The sequence below is a fragment of the Emys orbicularis genome, chromosome 6 (genome assembly GCF_028017835.1).
Source record: "Emys orbicularis isolate rEmyOrb1 chromosome 6, rEmyOrb1.hap1, whole genome shotgun sequence".
In the NCBI taxonomy this organism is placed as follows: Eukaryota; Metazoa; Chordata; order Testudines; family Emydidae; genus Emys; species Emys orbicularis.
The window spans coordinates 15,314,467-15,332,403 of record NC_088688.1 but is presented as its reverse complement, the minus strand read 5'-3'; the positions used below and the strand labels follow the sequence as shown (position 1 = coordinate 15,332,403).

Sequence of the window (17,937 nt, the reverse complement as noted above, 5' to 3'; positions counted from 1 at the left end):
TACCGTATGAAGTGCTTCTGAATGTGTAAAGCAATTTCTGTGATATCATTCAGTTCAGCTGCTTTGATTACTAACACACAAAGTCCAGTCATAGTAGTAGTTGCATAGTTCCTGAAAAAAGTAATAGATTTCTGATCAGAGAAAAAAATACCAGCATACCATATAATTAAATTACGTGTGGGATTTTTCACCTATGTTAAATTATCCAGAAGTACGGATTTGGGTTCCTTGTTATTTGATAATATAGTTTTATAAACAGGTCTGGAAATTGGGGTGGAAAAAAATTACTTCTGCTTTTCTTCTGAAAAGTATAATGAGTATAATTGAGAGATCTGTGGAAAAGCATGGTTCTTTCAAATACGTTCCCCATCATGCATAATTTCACTTCTGACTTCCCTAAAATCCATTAGGTTATATTTTGTGGATCTTTGAATTAGGGGCACTTCAGGTGTATCTCTCTAATGTGTGTAGCAGACATGTAAACTACATTAAAGACTTCTGTACGTTTCTTTCATTGCTGAAAATGTTGAGAAGTTTTTGCAATAAAATTAACTAAAGCATGGTGTTATTTGTTACTAGATCAAAGAATTTAAAACTAAAATCACCATATATGTGGTCACATCAAACAAATAGATGAGATAATTATATGGTAATAATACTAACACCACCCCCATTAACAACTTAAAACAGACGTTAATTGGCTGTAATTTCTATTTCATGAGATAACAGACACAATGAGATGGAAGGAAAGGAAGCTGATACTGGTTGCAGAGTTTATATTGGATTAAATGTAAGCAATACTTTGTCAAGTAAGATTTTATAAACAGGAATAAGGGTTTGCGAGCCATTTAACCAGTAAATGGTTTCTTGTAAATAGGCTGCATTTTGGTATTAAATTCCAAATATTTATCAGATTTACCTCTGCTTTAAGTTAGAGGCTTTTACAGAATATTCAGTTGGAACCAGAAACTCCCCCCGTTCTTTCCCCCCTCTCCCTCCCCTTTTTTTTTTTTTTTTTTTTGAGTCATGGCTAAGTTCTAGCCAACAATGCTGAATGAATCTTCTTGGTCACAAGAGGAGCTTTATACTTTGAACATGGGAGCACAGGAATTCTATCTAGCCTTGTTCAAGGCAAGGCAAGTGCAGGTGACATAGGAAATGGAATTTTGAATCTATATCTGATTTCAGCCTACTGTATTGATTGCCATAATATACAGATTCCCCGGGCACTGGCAGAATAAGTAGTAGAAGGAGCCAGAGGCCACTTCATGTTTACATCAGTTAGACAGGAAGATACTTGGAATTTATATGTGGCATTGGGGGTCTGTGTTACTCTTAGGGAGAATAAATGCACATTTTAGCCCTAAGTAGGGAAGAGGGACTCTTAATGAAGGAAATCATTAAACATTGCTCCATGTTGTAGAGGTGTTGGTCAAACATATGACTAAAGATAAAGCCTAGGAGTGGAGAATCTAATTTTCTGCAAAAGGTGAGGATACAATGAGCAACCCCTACCACTTTTAATATCTATTACAGTAAATTAATCCCTCCAATATGCTTCTTAAGATTTATTCTCTTCCCTTGAAGAATAACACAATCCATGTTTACTTGCCTCTCCCCTGTGAGCAGGATCAATAAATATTGTATAATCCATAGGATTGTGGATTCCACCGTTTTATCTGTGCTATGCAGTTCTCTGACTTTGAGTGAGCCAGTGTTTAAACATTTATCTGGAAAGATGGTAGTTAAAATGGGCTTCAGAAACTCCAACTACAGAGGAGCAGAACTTATGAAGTACCATATTAGCGGTAGTTGTGGAGAAGTTGAATGTTTTGAAATAATTAATATGGAGGTTGAAGAATATAGGGCAAAAAGGATTGGGTAAGGTTGGAGATAATTGGGGCAAAGGAAAGGAGAGAGAATTAAAAAGCAATAGAGACTGTTTTCTCTACCATTTATCAGTTATATTCATGATCCCATTGTATATCAACTTTCATTTTAAAATGTATACGTACAGTGAAATCTGTACAAGAGACCACCCTTATTAGGCAAATTCATGTCTAAAGAGACCATTATTAAAGCATCTCTAAATATACAAAGTGCAATTCTGTTCCACCTTCATTAGAAGACCACCTCTGTTAAGCAACGGATGTTTGTAAGTCCTTGGAGTGGTTTCTTATGACAGGTCTCAGTGTATATGAAAAGGACAGTTTGATGTGTTTTTCCCCCCTCTTTTCCAACAGGACAAATACCTTCATACAAATTGTCTGGCAGCCTTAGCAAATATGTCAGCACAGTTCCGCTCACTTCATCAGTATGCTGCTCAGAGAATCATCAGGTAAATATAAGCCTTTTAAAAATATTTAAACTGGTCTTCCAGCTAAATTCAGAGGGAAAGGGACTTGAATTTTCTATGACTGAATAGATATAAGTGAAATCGGAATTAAATTATACCAGATAAATCTTATTTCGCTTCATGAAGTCTGAGTTACGTTTTGAGTTAGTGACAAATATTATAAATCTTTATCAAAGAAACTTTTGATATTTTTCTGCTCTCCATAGAGCAGCCATAGCGATTGCTTTTAAACTGGAATATTTTTCAGTCACTTGCTCTGTTATGACAAAAATGTAATGTGTGATAGTTCTCCAGAACATTGCTAACTGGACTTTCAACTTAGTATATTTCTGCCTTTATTTTTAATGTAGACAAAACATAGCCATTCCTTTGTGATGGGGTGTTGTGCACCTTTTGCAGTTACTTACTTTTGTGCCTTTTTGAATGATCAAGTTAACTAGCCTTTCTTGTAACAAGTCAGTTAATGTCAGCTTGTGTTCTAATAAAAGGGACACAGCTTTCATAGAGTCTTAGATATAGAAGATGGGAAGGACCAAGTTCCACCAGTTCCAGAGGCCACCATGTAGTTGCAGGTACTGGTGTGGGATGTGCCCACTTTATTTTAGCAGCTCATCTACTCAGTGCTCCAAAGGAAACCAAAAAGGTCCACGACATTACATCCTGGGGAAACATTTTACAATGCTTGGCAAATACAGATTTTATGCCAAAAATAAGTTCAAAATATCACACATTTCTTTGATAAGTGTGTATGTACTTAGTAAAAGTCTAGACTAACAAGAAGTACAGTATTTTTAAAAAATATTGGTTTTGTGGGAGCTATTTCTGTGATGGTCCTTTCTGCTCTTGAGGTACCTACTTCTATGTATGCCATCATCATCTCCCTGCTTGACACAAGTCATCGATTCACACACAATGGCTGCAGCCTACAGTACATGTTCAACTTAAATCTGAGCTCTCTTCCTTGCAGTGTTTACCAAGTCTGTAACTCTAATTGTTGCCTATATTTGATACTGTCTTAAATAACTCCTGTGCTGCTATTCCTGGTCTCTACATCCAAATTCTTACATATTACCCTTCATGGTCTCTAAGTCCAACTTTCCAAGTATCAACCTGTGAAATGTGAAATAATAATGCGGCTAATGGATGCCTTTGAAAGCAAGCATATATCACCTCAATCCTTGGAAAACTTGCAGACTTTTTACCCATTTCAGAATATGATATGTACAGCCTCTTCCATATTCTGCACAGAATTGCCTTTCCTATACTCCCAGTCTCTCTCTTCATCCCTTTCCACTCTCCAGTCCCTCTGCATTTCAAACATCTGTCACTGTGTCACTACCAGTCACTCTCCCTGCACTCCACCAAAACCTTCTCTACAGTGATCACTGGATCCTTCCTGCATGCTCTTCCCACCATCTAGCAGCAGATTGACTCCTTGACGTTTCTCAGATCCTATCTCAAGACCCAGGCAAGGACATGAAACTCAATCAAATAATCTTAGGTGCTTCATACACAACAATTCACTATGAAGCTTGGGTTTTTTGTATCCACTGCATCCATCTTGCCATATACACTGCTCTGATACCTTAACCTACTTGTTTTTATTTGGACGTGAAGACTAGTTGCTCTATATTCTTATATGAAAGGTGTGATACAAAATTGCGTTGTATTTCTCCCTCACACATACAGAACTGTTATGTATTTAAAGCCATGATGCTTAATGATGGAATAAACAGCAAAATCTCTGTCATGTTTAAATTAAATGCACCAAATTGCATGTTGCACAGTATTCTTGCATTGTATAAGGAGCTAGTAAAGCCACATTTGAAATAATATGTCTAATTCTACTCTTGCTAGAATAAAAATCAGAGTTGGAGCAACCAAAATAATACCAAAAACGAGGAAATTTGTTAGTCTCTAAGGTACGCTCCTCGTTGTTTTTGCTGATACATACTAACACGGCTACCACTCTGAAACCTTTCAAAATAATACTGGCATTCAAAACCTTAGTTCTTCAAAAGAATAATCTCCTAGGAACAGGAATCATTTTTTGTTCTGTGTTTGTACAGTGCTTAACACACTGGGGTCCTGGTCCAAGACTGGGGCTCTTGGGTGCTACTGCAATACAAATAATAACAATAAGGTCAAAACCACTAGGGACTGGACTGGCAGTCCTTATTCAGGCTTCAGTAGAAGTTATATCTGAGTAACAACTGCAGGACCATGCCTAAAGCCAGCATGTTGGTAATCTTTCGGGGCAGGTGGAAAAATCAATTAATCTGAGAACTCATTGCATTTACAGAATTCTTCATTACAGATTGTACAGATTGTTCACTAAGTGAGAGGTGGTGGTTATTCCAGTGGTGCCTGTGGGGTCCTGTCAGCATGGAGGCCATGCTTTGCTGGGTTGAAACACAGACGAAAAAGTGGCTGCATTATCTAGTTTAAGACAGGACACGACAAGTGACTGTGATCAACACTAGGAGGGAAGGGGAAATGAAGACAAGGGTAACAGTAATAATGTAATGTTTTTACACAGTCTTAATTTGCTGAGACAGACAGGGCTTAATTTCTCAGAGACTATTGCCTGGAGCTCCCCGTGCCCCACCCTAATTCAGGGATCTTGGCTTCAGCTGCAGGGCAGGGCTCTGGGCTTTAGCCACACAGGGAGGCACCACGATTGGGGTTTCAGCCATGCGGGCTGCCTCAGGGCTTCAGTGGCTCCCGCGGGTTTGAAAATATTTACTGGAGCTCCACTCTGGATGGCTCCAGCTGAATTTAAGCCCTGCTGACAGGTTTTTGTCTAAACTGTTAAAAACTTCCAGTCATGGGGATTCCAAAACCTGCCTGAGACACCTATATACTTACCTGTCTTTATAGTTTGAACGCTTTTTCTTAATATCTAACCTAAATCTCCCTTGCTTCAGAGTAAGCCAGTCACTTCCTGTTCTATCTTCAGTGGACATTGAGAATAACTGATCACCATCCTCTTTATAACAACTCTTCACATATTTGAAGACTATTATCGGGTTCCCCTTTAGTCTTCTTTTCTCAAAACTAAACAAGCCCAGTTTTACTAACCTTTCCCCATAGGTCAGGTTTTCTAAAGCTTTTATCATTTTTGTTGCACTCCTCTGGACTCTCTCCAGTTTGTCTATTCCTAAAGCATGGTGCCCGGAACTGGACACAGTACTCTAGCTGAGACCTCACCAGTGCCAAATAGAGTGGGAGAATTACCTCCAATGTCCTACATATGACACTTGTGTTAACATATCCCAGAATGGTATTACACTCTTTTTTGCAACTACATCACATTGTTGGCTTATATTCAATTTGTGATCCACTATAACCCCCAAATTATTTTCAGCAGTACTACTGCCTTGCCAGTTACTCACCATTTTGAGTTATGCATTTGATTTTGCCTTCCTCAGCATGTGTAGTACTTTGCACTTGTCTTTATTGAATTTCATCTGGTTGATTTCAGACAAATTCTTCAATTTGTCAAGGTGGTTCTGAATTCTGATTTTTGTCCCCCAAAGGGCTTACAACCTCTCACAGCTTAATGTCATCTGCGAATTTTATTAGCATACTCTCCACTCCGTTATCCAAGTCAAAAATGAAAATATTGAATAGTAATGGACCCAGAAGTGAGTTCTGCGGGACTCTACAAGGATACATCTTCACAGATTGACAGCAAATCATTGCTAACTATTCTTTGAGTACAGTCTTTCCACCGATGATGCACCCACCTTTGGTCTAGATGAAATACTATTATTTCCCTAGTTTGCTTATAAGATTGTCATGTGGGATTGTGTCAAAAGCCTTACTACAATCAAAATATATCATTTCTACGGCTTCTCCATATCCACTAGGCCAGTAACCTTGTCAAAGAAGGAAATTAGGTTGGTTTGGCATGATTATTAAAAATCCAGGTTGGCTATTACTTATTGCCCTATTATCATCTAAGTGTTTACCAATTGATTAATAATTTGTTCCAGAATCTTTCCAGGTATTGAAGTTAGGCTGACTGGTCTATAATTCTCCAGGTCCTCTTTATTCTGCATTTTAAAGATAGGTACTATGTTTGCCTTTCTCCAATCCTTTGGGACCTCACCCATCCTCCATGAGTTCTCTAAGATTGTTGCTGACTGTTCTGAGATTGCTTCAGCTAGGTCCTTAAGTATTTTAGAGTGAATTTTGTCAGGCCCCGCCGACTTGAATACATCTAAATATTTTTTTAACCTGTTCCTTCCGTATTTGGTGTGAGTTACTATTAATTGCGTTATGTATCGGGTCACAACCTTTTTAGTAAAGACTGATGCAATATAGACATAAAACACCTCAGTCGTCTTGATGTCATCCATTATTACCTCTCCTTTCCTGCTAAATAGTGGACCTACACTTTCCTTTGTCTTTCCCTTATTCCTAATGTATTTATAGAACATCTTCTTACTGCCTCTTATGTCCCTTGCTACATATAACTCACTTTGTGTCATAGCCTTTCTCCCTACATGCTTGTGCTTTTCTTTTGTACCCCTCCTTAGCAGCTTGTCCATGTTTCCACTCTTTCTAGGCTTTCTTTTTGATTTTCATTATTAAAGAGATCCTGATGGAGCTATATTGGCCTCTTACCATCTTCCTATCTTTCTTTTGCGCTGGGATAGTTTGCTGTTACACATCTATCCAGAATACGGACCCTGGACTTCAGAAAAGCAGACTTTGACTGCCTCAGGGAACTGATGGGCAGGATCACCTGGGAGAATAACATGAGGGGGAAAGGAGTCCAGGAGAGCTGGCTGTATTTTAAAGAATCCTTATTGAGGTTGCAGGAACAAACCATCCCGATGGGTAGAAAGAATAGTAAATATGGCAGGCGACCAGCTTGGCTTAACAGTGAAATCCTTGCTGATCTTAAACACAAAAAAGAAGCTTACAAGAAGTGAAAGCTTGGATAAATGACCAGGGAGGAGTATAAAAATATTGCTCAGGCATGCAGGAGTGGATTCAGGAAGGCCAAATCACAATTGGAGTTGCAGCTAGCAAGGGATGTTAAGAGTAACAAGAAGGGTTTCTTCAAGTATGTTAGCAACAAGAAGGAGGTCAGGAAAAGTGTGGGCCCCTTACTGAATGTGGGAGGCAACTTAGTGACAGAGGATGTGGAAAAAGCTAATGTACTCAATGCTTGTTTGCCTCTGTCTTCACAAACAAGGTCAGTTCCCAGACTACTGCACTGGGCAGCACAGTATAGGGAGGAGGTGACCAGACCTCTGTGGAGAAAGAAGTGGTTCAGGACTATTTAGAAAAGCTGGACGAGCACAAGTCCATGGGGTGCTAAAGGAGTTGGCGGATGTGATTGCAGAGCCATTGGCCATTATTTTTGAAAACTCATGGCGATCGGGGGAGGTCCCAGATGACTGGAAAAAGGCTAATGTAATGCCCATCTTTAAAAAAGGGAAGGAGGAGTATCCAGGGAACTACAGGCCAGTCAGCCTCACCTCAGTCCCTGGAAAAATCATGGAGCAGGTCCTCAAGGAATCAATTTTGAAGCACTTTGAGGAGAAGAAAGTGACCGGGAACAGTTAGCATGGATTCACCAAGGGCACGTCATGTCTGACTAACCTAAGTGCCTTCTACAATGAGATAACTGGCTCTGTGGATGAGGGGAGAGCAGTCTACGTGTTATTCCTTGACTTTAGCAAAGCTTTTGATATGGTCTCCCACAGTATTCTTGCCAGCAAGTTAAAGAAGTATGGGCTGGATGAATGGACTATAAGGTGGATAGAAAGCTGACTAGATCATCGGGCAGCGATCAATGGCTCCATGTCTAGTTGGCAGCCGGTATCAAGTGGAGTGCCCCAAGGGTCAGTCCTGGGGCCGGTTTTGTTCAATATCTTCATTAATGATCTGGAGGATGGCGTGGATTGCACCCTCAACAAGTTTGCAGATAGGAGGAGTGGTAGATATGCTGGAGGGTAGAGATAGGATACAGAGGGACCTAGACAAATTAGAGGATTGGGCCAAAAGAAATCTGATGAGGTTCGACAAGGACAAGTGCAGAGTCCTGCACTTAGGATGGAAGAATCCCATGCACTGCTACAGACTAGGGACCGAGCGGCTAGGCAGCAGTTCTGCAGAAAAGGACCTAGGGCATACAGTGGACGAGAAACTGGATATGAGTCAACAGTGTGCCCTTGTTGCCAAGAAGGCTAACGGCATTTTGGGCTGTATAAGTAGGAGCATTGCCAGCAGATCGAGGGACGTGATCATTCCCCTCTATTTGGCATTGGTGAGGCCTCATCTGGAGTACTGTGTCCAATTTTGGGCCCCACACTACAAGAAGGATGTGGAAAAATTGGAAAGAGTCCAGCAGAGAACAACAAAAATGATTTGGGGCTGGAGCACATGACTTATGAGGAGAGGCTGAGGGAACTGGGGTTATTTAGTCGGCAGAAGAGAAGAATGAGGGGGGATTTGATAGCTGCTTTCAGCTACCTGAAAGGGGGTTCCAAAGAGGATGGATCTAGACTGTTCTCAGTGGTAGCAGATGACAGAACAAGGAGTAATGGTCTCAAGTTGCAGTGGGGGAGGTTTAGATTGGATATTAGGAAAAACATTTTCACTAGGAGGGTGGTGAAGCACTGGAATGGGTTACCTAGGGAGGTGGTGGAATCTCCTTCCTTAGGGGTTTTTAAGGTCAGGCTTGAGAAAGTCCTGGCTGGGATGATTTAGTTGGGGATTGGTCCTGCTTTGAGCAGGGGGTTGGACTAGATGACCTCCTGAGGTCCCTTCCAACCCTGATATTCTATGACCTCTGGACTGAAATACATCCAAGCCATGTGGCAATTGTTAGGACCGTACTCCAGTCTGCAGTGACCTCCGACCCCACCGCCTAGGTTCAGGCTTATGAGTCACCTGCTTGGAATGGACATGAACAAGCACTCGAAGAAAAAACGGTTACTCACGTTTTTGTAACTGTTGTTCTTCGAGATGTGTTGTTCATGTCCATTCCAATACCCAACCTCCTGCCCCTCTGTCAGAGTGTCGGCAAGAAGGAACTGAAGGGGTGGAGGGTCGGCTGGCCCCTATATACAGCGCCATGAAGGCGCCACTCCAGGGGGCGCCGAAGCCGACCCTATGGACGCCGCTATAGTAAAATCTTCCGGCTGGCGTCCACGCGGTGCGCACACACCTGCTTGGAATGGACATGAACAACACATCTCGAAGAACAACAGTTACAAAAAGGTGAGTAACCGTTTTTTCTATGTCTTTGAGAAACTGCCAGCTCTCCTGAACCTCTTTTATCCTTAGAATTTTTTTTCCCAGGAGACCTGACCTTACCAGGTCTCTGAGTTTGTTAAAGCCTCCTTGTTGACGTCCATTGTCCTTATTCTGCTGCTGTCACTCTTTCCTTTCCCTAGAATTGTGAAGTGTATTATTTCATGCTCACTTTCACTCAAATTGACTTTCACCCCAGATTCGCAACCAATTCCTCCCTGTTAGTCAGAATCAAGTCTAAGATGGGTGTCCCTTGGTTACTTCCTCCACTTCTGAAACAAGAAGTTGTTCTCAGTACATTCCAAGAACCATTTTGTATTTTCCCACAGTACTTTTCCAACAGATGTTTGGGTAGTTACAGTCCCCCATTAATACCAGGTCTTGTGTTTTGGGTGTTTGTTCTAAAAATGCCTTGTCCTCCACCACCTCCTGATTTGGTGATCTGTAGTAGACTCCTATCATGACGACATCCCTGTTTTTTCCTCTTTTACTTTCAGCCAGACTTTCAACTAGTTTGCCTCTCATCTTCCTCTGGACCACAGAACAAGTATATATATTCTTGATGATTAATGCAACACCTCCTCCCTTTTTTCCCTGTCTGTACTTCCTGAACAAACTATCCCCCAAATACCAATAATTCCAGTCATGAGATTTATCCCACCAAGTCTCAGTGATGCCAGTTAAGTCATAATTTAGCTTATGCCCTAATACTTGCATTTCTTCCTGTGTATTCCTCATGCTCCTTCCATTTTTGTATAGACATCTAAGCCATTGAACAGATTCCCCCATGTTTTCCCTTTTGCTGCTCCTATGGCTCAATTGTAATTTTCCATTCCCACCCCCAGCATCTAGCCCTTTATTAAGGTCACCCTTTTTTGTACATACCTGTGGACTTTTGTCTCCTGGTCCCTTTGAACCTAGTTTAAAGCCTTCCTCACTAGGTTGGTGACTCAGGATACATCTACACAGCAATTAAACACCCCCGGCTGGCTAGGCTCAGCTGACTTGGGCTCTTGGGGCTTGAGCTGTGGGGTTGTACAATTACTGTGAAGACGACTGGGTTTGGGTTGGAGCCCAAGCTCTGGTACTCCGCTAGGCGTGGACCGTTAGTGTCACCTCCCGGATGTATGTGTTTCTGCCTGGGTCCCTACCCTTAATTGTGAGGATCGCCAAGAATACAATCTGCACCCCGGACTCCTTCACCTTCACTCACAGAGCCCTGTAGTCACTGCTGATATGCTCTGGGTCATAGGCAGTATCATTAGTTCCCACATGAATGAGCAGCATGGGGTAGTGGTCAGAAGGATGAACCTCGGCAACCTTTCTGTAACGTTTCGGACATGGGCTCCAGGCAGGCAGCACACCACCCAGGACATCATGTCAGGTCAGCAGATAGATGCCTCCATTCCCCTCAGGAGGGAGTCCACAATCACAAACATCCTATTTCTTCTCCTCTTTGAATGTGGAGTCAATGAGTCCCCCAGCCTCAGGGCAGATGGCTCCTTTTCCCCAAACTTTTGTTGCCAGTACCGTATATAGGGTCTTGACCTCTATGGATCAGGATGTTTGCCCAAGATGACCAGCAGGTAATCTCATCGCAGAGTAGCCTGTTCTTCTTCATCCTCTGGTCCCTCGGTACTCTGTGTGTCATGATACCGTATCACACGTATATCATAAAAGTTAAATATTCGTAGGGGTACTCTTTGTGTTCATCCCTCTTTTCATACCCCACAATCGAATAGTCACTGTGATTAAACTGTTTCAGCACCCAGTGGACCCAACTGCTCCATGTTCTGTGGTAGGAATAAAGCAGAATTATATTTATATCTAGATTCTTACTCTGAACTCATCAGAATACGAATGTCTCTCTGAAGGGAAATTAAGAAACTGTCTCTTAATAAAAAGGTGCCCTGAATGAGGGCCACAGGAAAGCCCTAAAATGCAGATAATACTTTACAACTACATATTTTTTATTTTAGGATGTACAGTTTTAAAATAAAATAGCTAATAGCTTAGCCATACAACAAAATGCAGACAGTCATAATTCAAGTCTCACCAGATGCTCTAATAATTCCTTCTTTAATGTGAGAAGTAAATTCAGTTTTCATGTAAGCTTTTTCCTAATTCTCTTCTGAGCAGAGACTGCCAATTTTTTTTAAATTTTGAAGACTATTGTCCATTAAAGACTGAGAATATCTAATATAGTGCACGTAGGATCTCAATAAAATATAACTTTATAACATCAGAAAATTTACATCACATTCCTGCAAACATCAAACTTGACAGATTTGTATAAATATTTTCATTATGTTCAGCTGCTGGGAATGGAAATAGATATAACATTATTTATAATAAAATCCTTGACAGCACTCAATTAATATTGGATACATCCTGTATTGAAGAGTGTGGAGAGCCTTCCCATCTCTTAACTGTTAGGATACTCTTCATTGTTTACATTGCTCATTAATTACACACAATTTTTTCACAATGTGCTAAGGATATTATCTGCCACCGTCTAATTCTGACAAAGTGGGTATTCACCCACGAAAGCTTATGCTCCAATACTTCTGTTAATCTATAAGGTGCCACAGGACTCTTTGTCGCTTTTTACAGATCCAGACTAACACGGCTACCCCTCTGATACTTAACTCTTTTTGTATTTGGAGAGCACTGACAAATGTAGTGTCCAGAATTATACTGGTAGATTACACTAAAACTCCCTTGCTTATATTTTCTTCTCTGTTGTCAGTTACTCCTCAAGTTAAAAACAACAGTGAAATTAATCAAACGTCCTATATTATGCTTGGTAGAAGTACAGAAACTCACAAATGCATGTATTATTTAGATCTGGATTCATGGGGTGCTTTTTGTTTTGTTTGTGACCTTTGCAATTTTTATAAAACCAAGAAGTTTTATTTTTAGAAGTTTATCTTGGTGAAATATTTTAAACAGCTAGAGATAAAATAACCCACAGGAACTGAAAACAGAGAGGTAGGGTGCAGATTGAGAAGTGGCGTTTAATGCCTTGGGTAACTTGTATGTATAGAGTTTGAATTTTCATTTGGTTTTGTTTTATAGCAGTCTTATGAAGTTAATCAGTCTTATAAGGACCAATCCTGCAATGTGCTTGGAACTTTCAATTCCCATTTCTTTCAAGAGGAGTTGAAGGATATCTGCACTTTACAGGATCTAAAGCAGCAAGTAACTTCAAGATAGCTTAATGTCTCTCACCAGTTCCTCAGAGGTGAATTGTAGTAATGTTTTTTTGGGGGGGGTGTCTTTTTTACTCAAAACCCTAACTTTCTTCAAAAAGGATCTTTGTATTTAGAAGTAGAAGATGTTTTGAAGAAGAGCAGAACATTTTCCTTTCAAGTTTTGCTCCCTGAAAAGTGCTGTTGATTGTGGGTAGCCCAATTTTACTGCATTTCTGCCCTGAGTGTCCATTACTATGGCTATATGAAACAGGAAGGTTTATTCAATTAGTACAGTACATGTTTTCTGTCGAGAAGTAAAAACATTTGTGCAGCAGCAAGATGCATGTGATCTGAGCTGCTTATTAGGGGCTTTGTTGGACTTAGAATCCTGAAATTAATAGTCTAAAAATAAGGTGGGAGATTAGAAATCTCTGATTGGTTAATAAAGTTTCCAAGCAGTGACATTACCAAAACATAATTACTAGCTCAGAATTCATTAGGCTGCTGGTGCAGGAAGATAAACAAATGGGTATACCACACTGCTTTACCCAATGTGAGCATTCCAGTCTTCCTGACTATTTATTTTTTTCTTTGATGGTCACTATGCTAGAGGGAAACTTTTTTTAAAATATGGCTTCCTGTTTCATATAGGCATAGTAATGGACAAACAGGGCCGAAATGCAGTAAAATTGGACTACCCACAATTAACAGCACTTTTCAGGGAGCAAAACTTGAAAGGAAAATGTTCTGCTCTTCTTCAAATAAATGCAGCCATGTATTGCATGTGTGTGTACGCACACCAGAGCCAGAGAATTTTACCTAGCTGCACCTCTGGGGACGGCACTCATGACCTGTGGTCATATCCCCTCCCCTGGCCATATAAGAGCAGCACCACTTCCGACCCCCTTAGTTCCTTCTCACCATCCATGGCGAGAGTTGGAGCTCTGTGTGGCATGTTCAGTTCACACTTTCACTCTGTTTTCTTAGCAATTTTCTTGTATATAGTAATAGTAGTACCTTAGATTTAGTTTAAGTGTTAGTAGAGTAGTTGGCTGCCCTGTGTGGTGCCCTCACCAGGTTTCAAGCATTATCCATTGTGTGTGGGGGGTCACTCCCAACAGTAGTGCCCACACAAGGTGCTTGTTGTGTCTTGGCAAGGGACACATTAAAGAGAGTGCTCCATCTGCAACTCATTTACAAAGAGGACTCAGGTGGCGAGAAACTTGTGGTTGAAGCAGAAACTTCTGAAGCAGGCCATGAGGCCTGCTTCGGCACCGAGGCCCTTGTCTGATAAGCAGTTGCTTTCAGATCCGGCAAGTGATGCCTCCCTGCATTTGGGATCTGATGTTTCCCTCAAGGGAAGAGGTCATTTACCCTCCTCTGGTGTGGCGAGGAAGAGGTCCCATAAAATGAGTTGGAACCATTCGAGGGCTTTGGGAGACTCCTCCTCCTCTTCTAGGAGGAGTGCTGACCAACACCATACTCCCTCTGGCATGTGAGATGGAGCAGGTCCGTCCAAGATCAGAAAGGGCCCGTTTCATTGACTCTGGTTCTGGCCACGGGGCATCCATTAAGTTCAGTACCAATGATATCAGCCACCGTGCTGTCTCCATTCCGGTGGCATGCCAGGTGGCATCAGATCTGCTTTGCCCCTCAATCCCAGACTCTCTGCTGGTTCAGGAGTTCTCCGGTGCTATGGCTTCTACCAGCTCATCCTACATTGTGCCTTTGGCAGCTTCTGCCCATGTTGCAGAGCTGACGGGTCCATCAGCACTGCCGGGCCCAACACCGAAGGCCCACTTAAGACTCGTGCATCCCATCATTGAGTTTGGTACCGGCCTTGGTGCTGATACCTCTCCTGGTACCAAGTGGGAATGTTTCATTCGGTGCCACTGGTGCTGATTCCCCACTCCTCTTCAGCACTAATGTCACCTCCTTATTGGGCTTCAGATGAGTCTGACTGGTTATTTGCCCCATCGGGGCTGGCTCCTCTGTTGTCACCACAGAACCTCCAGGATTCCTCAAGATCTAGTTCAAGATTGCCCTCCTTCTCATTGGCTAGGCACCAATCCTTGGTTCGCTGTCGGTACTGAGATTGGCATGTGTCCTGCAGTCAAGACAAGGGCTCTTGACCCAGTGCGTACTGGCCACCAGTGCCTTATTTGTATGCCCTATGGCCTCTTTGCAATCCCTGGGACACTCCTCAGTCCCTGAGGTCCCCTCCAATGCAAGATCACTGGTTCTGACGGTGGCGCCTGCTTTCCTGTCATCTCAGCTGCAAGTGACCACTGAGTCCGTTTCCCCTGGACCTATGGGGCTCTTCCAACCAGATCCTGTGGTACAAGAGAAGGATCTGTCACTGGTGCGGCAAACCACCTCCTTGTCCTCCCTGGATGACTCTACTGTGCCCGTCATCTTCCTCTCCCTCAGTACCCAAGGACTTTAAGTCATGTAAGGATCCCCTGAAGCATATGGCTGCTACCTTGGGTATCCATGCGGAATTCTTGCAGGAGAATATGCATAAGCTGCTGGATATTCTCCAACCATCATCTCCAGAGAGAATAGCCCTCTTGATAAATGAGGCTCTCCTGGAGCCTACAAAGGCCCTCTGGAATACCTGTGCTTCATTGCTCCCTGCTGCAAAGCATTCAGAGAAATAATATCTTTCTCCCATGCAAGTGTTTGGGGGTTTCTACTCTCACCTGGCCCCTAACTCCCTGATGGTGACTGCAGCAAATGACAGGGCTCGGCATGGAAGGTATAAATCCACCCCCAAGGACAGAAAGTGCAAGAGGATGGACGTGATGGGCAAAAACAACAATGAGCATCCCCAAGTTAACTAATATGAGTTAGCTAACCTGAGTTAAAAATGTACCTTTGTTTTCAGTGTAGGCATACCCTTAGTTGCAAGAATGCACATGTAGTGTTGTGTGTCAGAGGAATGCAGAAACAATACATGAAAGTCTCGAGGTAATAATAAAAAAAAAGAAACATATGCTGGCAGTATTAATAGCTTGTTGACCTAGTTCAGCCATGAGGAGTTTGATAAGCTGATCAGCTATTCCATTATTGGAAGGTGTCACTGCAATTAATAAAAAGTAATGTAGCAAAAATGAGGATGCTATTGTTAAAATAGGGGAAAGATAAGACATTGAAAGGGGGCACAAATGTCTCCTGCAAAGTAAAATTTAATTAAATTAATTAGTGAATGAGTGAAATACTCTTCTACTGTAGTTTTAACCATGAAATTGCCCCTTACTGTCCAGGTTACTATACATCTAGTGTAGTGGTGCTCATATGCATTAGGTGACATCCGTGCTGATTTAGCTGCATCATCAAAAAAAGGAGTGCTACATGTGGTGGGCATGTCTGCTGAGTGTGGAGCATATGGAGAGGAGGTTTAGGCTAATATCAGCTGTTTCCAACATGGAAATACCATTGAACCTTGGTTTAAGCCAGGTCAAAGCTGCTGGGGATTCAGAAGTGGGCACTTGGCAGGATATTAATACTCTTGTTACCATCTGGTGTAACTTCCAACTTCCATTAGAAAGGAGTTCTGAGCCTAGAGGCCTGGCAGTCATAGGTTATAGAGATTGCCCAGATGGACAGACTCTCAGATTTATTTTGAAATGGCCTGGATGGGTATGAAACAGTATAGAATATACCCTGGAAAATACCTAGGCTCTGAATAGCTCCTCTGGCTTTGAAAATGACTACAAGTATAAGTTCAGGCTGGAAATGAGGCAGAAGGTAGAACTTTGAGGCATTGTTGTCTAGTGTATAGAGCACTGGCCTGGGACTTAGGGGAACTTGGTTCTGTTCCCAGTTTTTCCATTAGTCTGCTGTGTACCTTTGGCAAATCACTTCACCTCTCTGTGCCTTAGTTCCCCTTCTGTAAAAAGGGGATAATGATACTGAGTTCTTTTGTAAAGTGCTTTGAGATCTACTGATGAAAAGCGCTAGATAAGAGGTAGGTTCTTTCTTTCTTTCTTTCTTTCTTTCTTTCTTTCTTTCTTCCTTTCTGATCTGTTACTAGCAATTAGTCATGCTCCCTGCAATGTATTCTGGCATAGCAGTCCTTAAATTGTTAGATGTCTTGGCTCTGCAAGTGCTTGAGACATGATACTGAGAAACAGTCACTTGCTTGAGAAGGAGAGCTGAGGCCAGAATGAGAGCAGGCTTGAAGATAAGATGAGCTTTGGAAAACACCCTGTTGTCTTATCTGACCCTTTTTTGTATCTACCTTAAGAGCCACACTACTTGAGAGCGAACTTTTATGACAATTTTCTTCACTTACTGCTTCTTCTCTGGTCTGGTACAGGGGATTGTACGTTTTGCCACAATACATTTAGTAGCTGTCAGTCAGTCTGCTCAAGATTTGATCTGAAATCAAAAAATGTGTTAAGTTAATGGGTGAGATCTTGACCTTTTTGAAATCAATGAGAGTTTTGCCATGGACTTCAGTTGAGCCAGGATTTCACCCAATATTTCTAGGAGACTTGAAGCTGCAGTTCAGAAGCTGAAATTCCAGCAGCTGTAGATTCATAGATTCAGAGTTTTAAACACCATCATTAGAGGTTTTTAAGAACAAGTTCAACAAACACCTGTCAGAAATGGTCTAGTTATCATGTAGCCCTACCTTCAGTACAGGGGACTGGACTAGATGATCTATTGATGTCTCTTCCAGTCCTATGATTCTGTGATTCTTTCCCAAGCCTTGTGCTGGTGGAGTGGAGAGTATGGACTCTCGACATACATAGAGCCATTTTATTCTACCTGGATGGAACACAATTTTTTCAGAAGTCTTGTAGGTTTTCTCTGGCTTGTGCAGAGAGGGTCAGAGGACGGGCCATCTCTACTCTCAGAATATCAGATTGTCTCATCCAGTGCATTAGATCATGTTGCCAGCTAGCAGACATGCAACCACCAAATGGTTACTTGCTCATTCCACCAGAGCAAAATCCATCTACGTAGTTTCTCTAGTGAACCTCCTTATTCAGGACATTGCAGAGCAGCCACCTGGTCCTCCACACATGCATTTGCAAAACCTTATGCACTGGTGCAGGGAGCCAGAAATGATGCAAGATTTGGAAGATCTGTTTTGCAGCCCAT

General features: G+C 41.8%; 1 protein-coding gene across 3 annotated transcripts in view; it reads left to right on the top strand.

Moving 5' to 3' along the window:
• The window catches only part of DYM (dymeclin), a 348,564-nt gene that overhangs the window by 203,955 nt on the left and 126,672 nt on the right, over positions 1-17,937 (top strand). For all 3 annotated transcript variants that reach the window (XM_065405941.1, XM_065405940.1, XM_065405937.1), the window contains one exon: positions 2,244-2,338. In XM_065405941.1, coding sequence (XP_065262013.1) covers positions 2,244-2,338 — 95 coding nt within the window. The remainder of the gene's footprint in view (positions 1-2,243; positions 2,339-17,937) is intronic.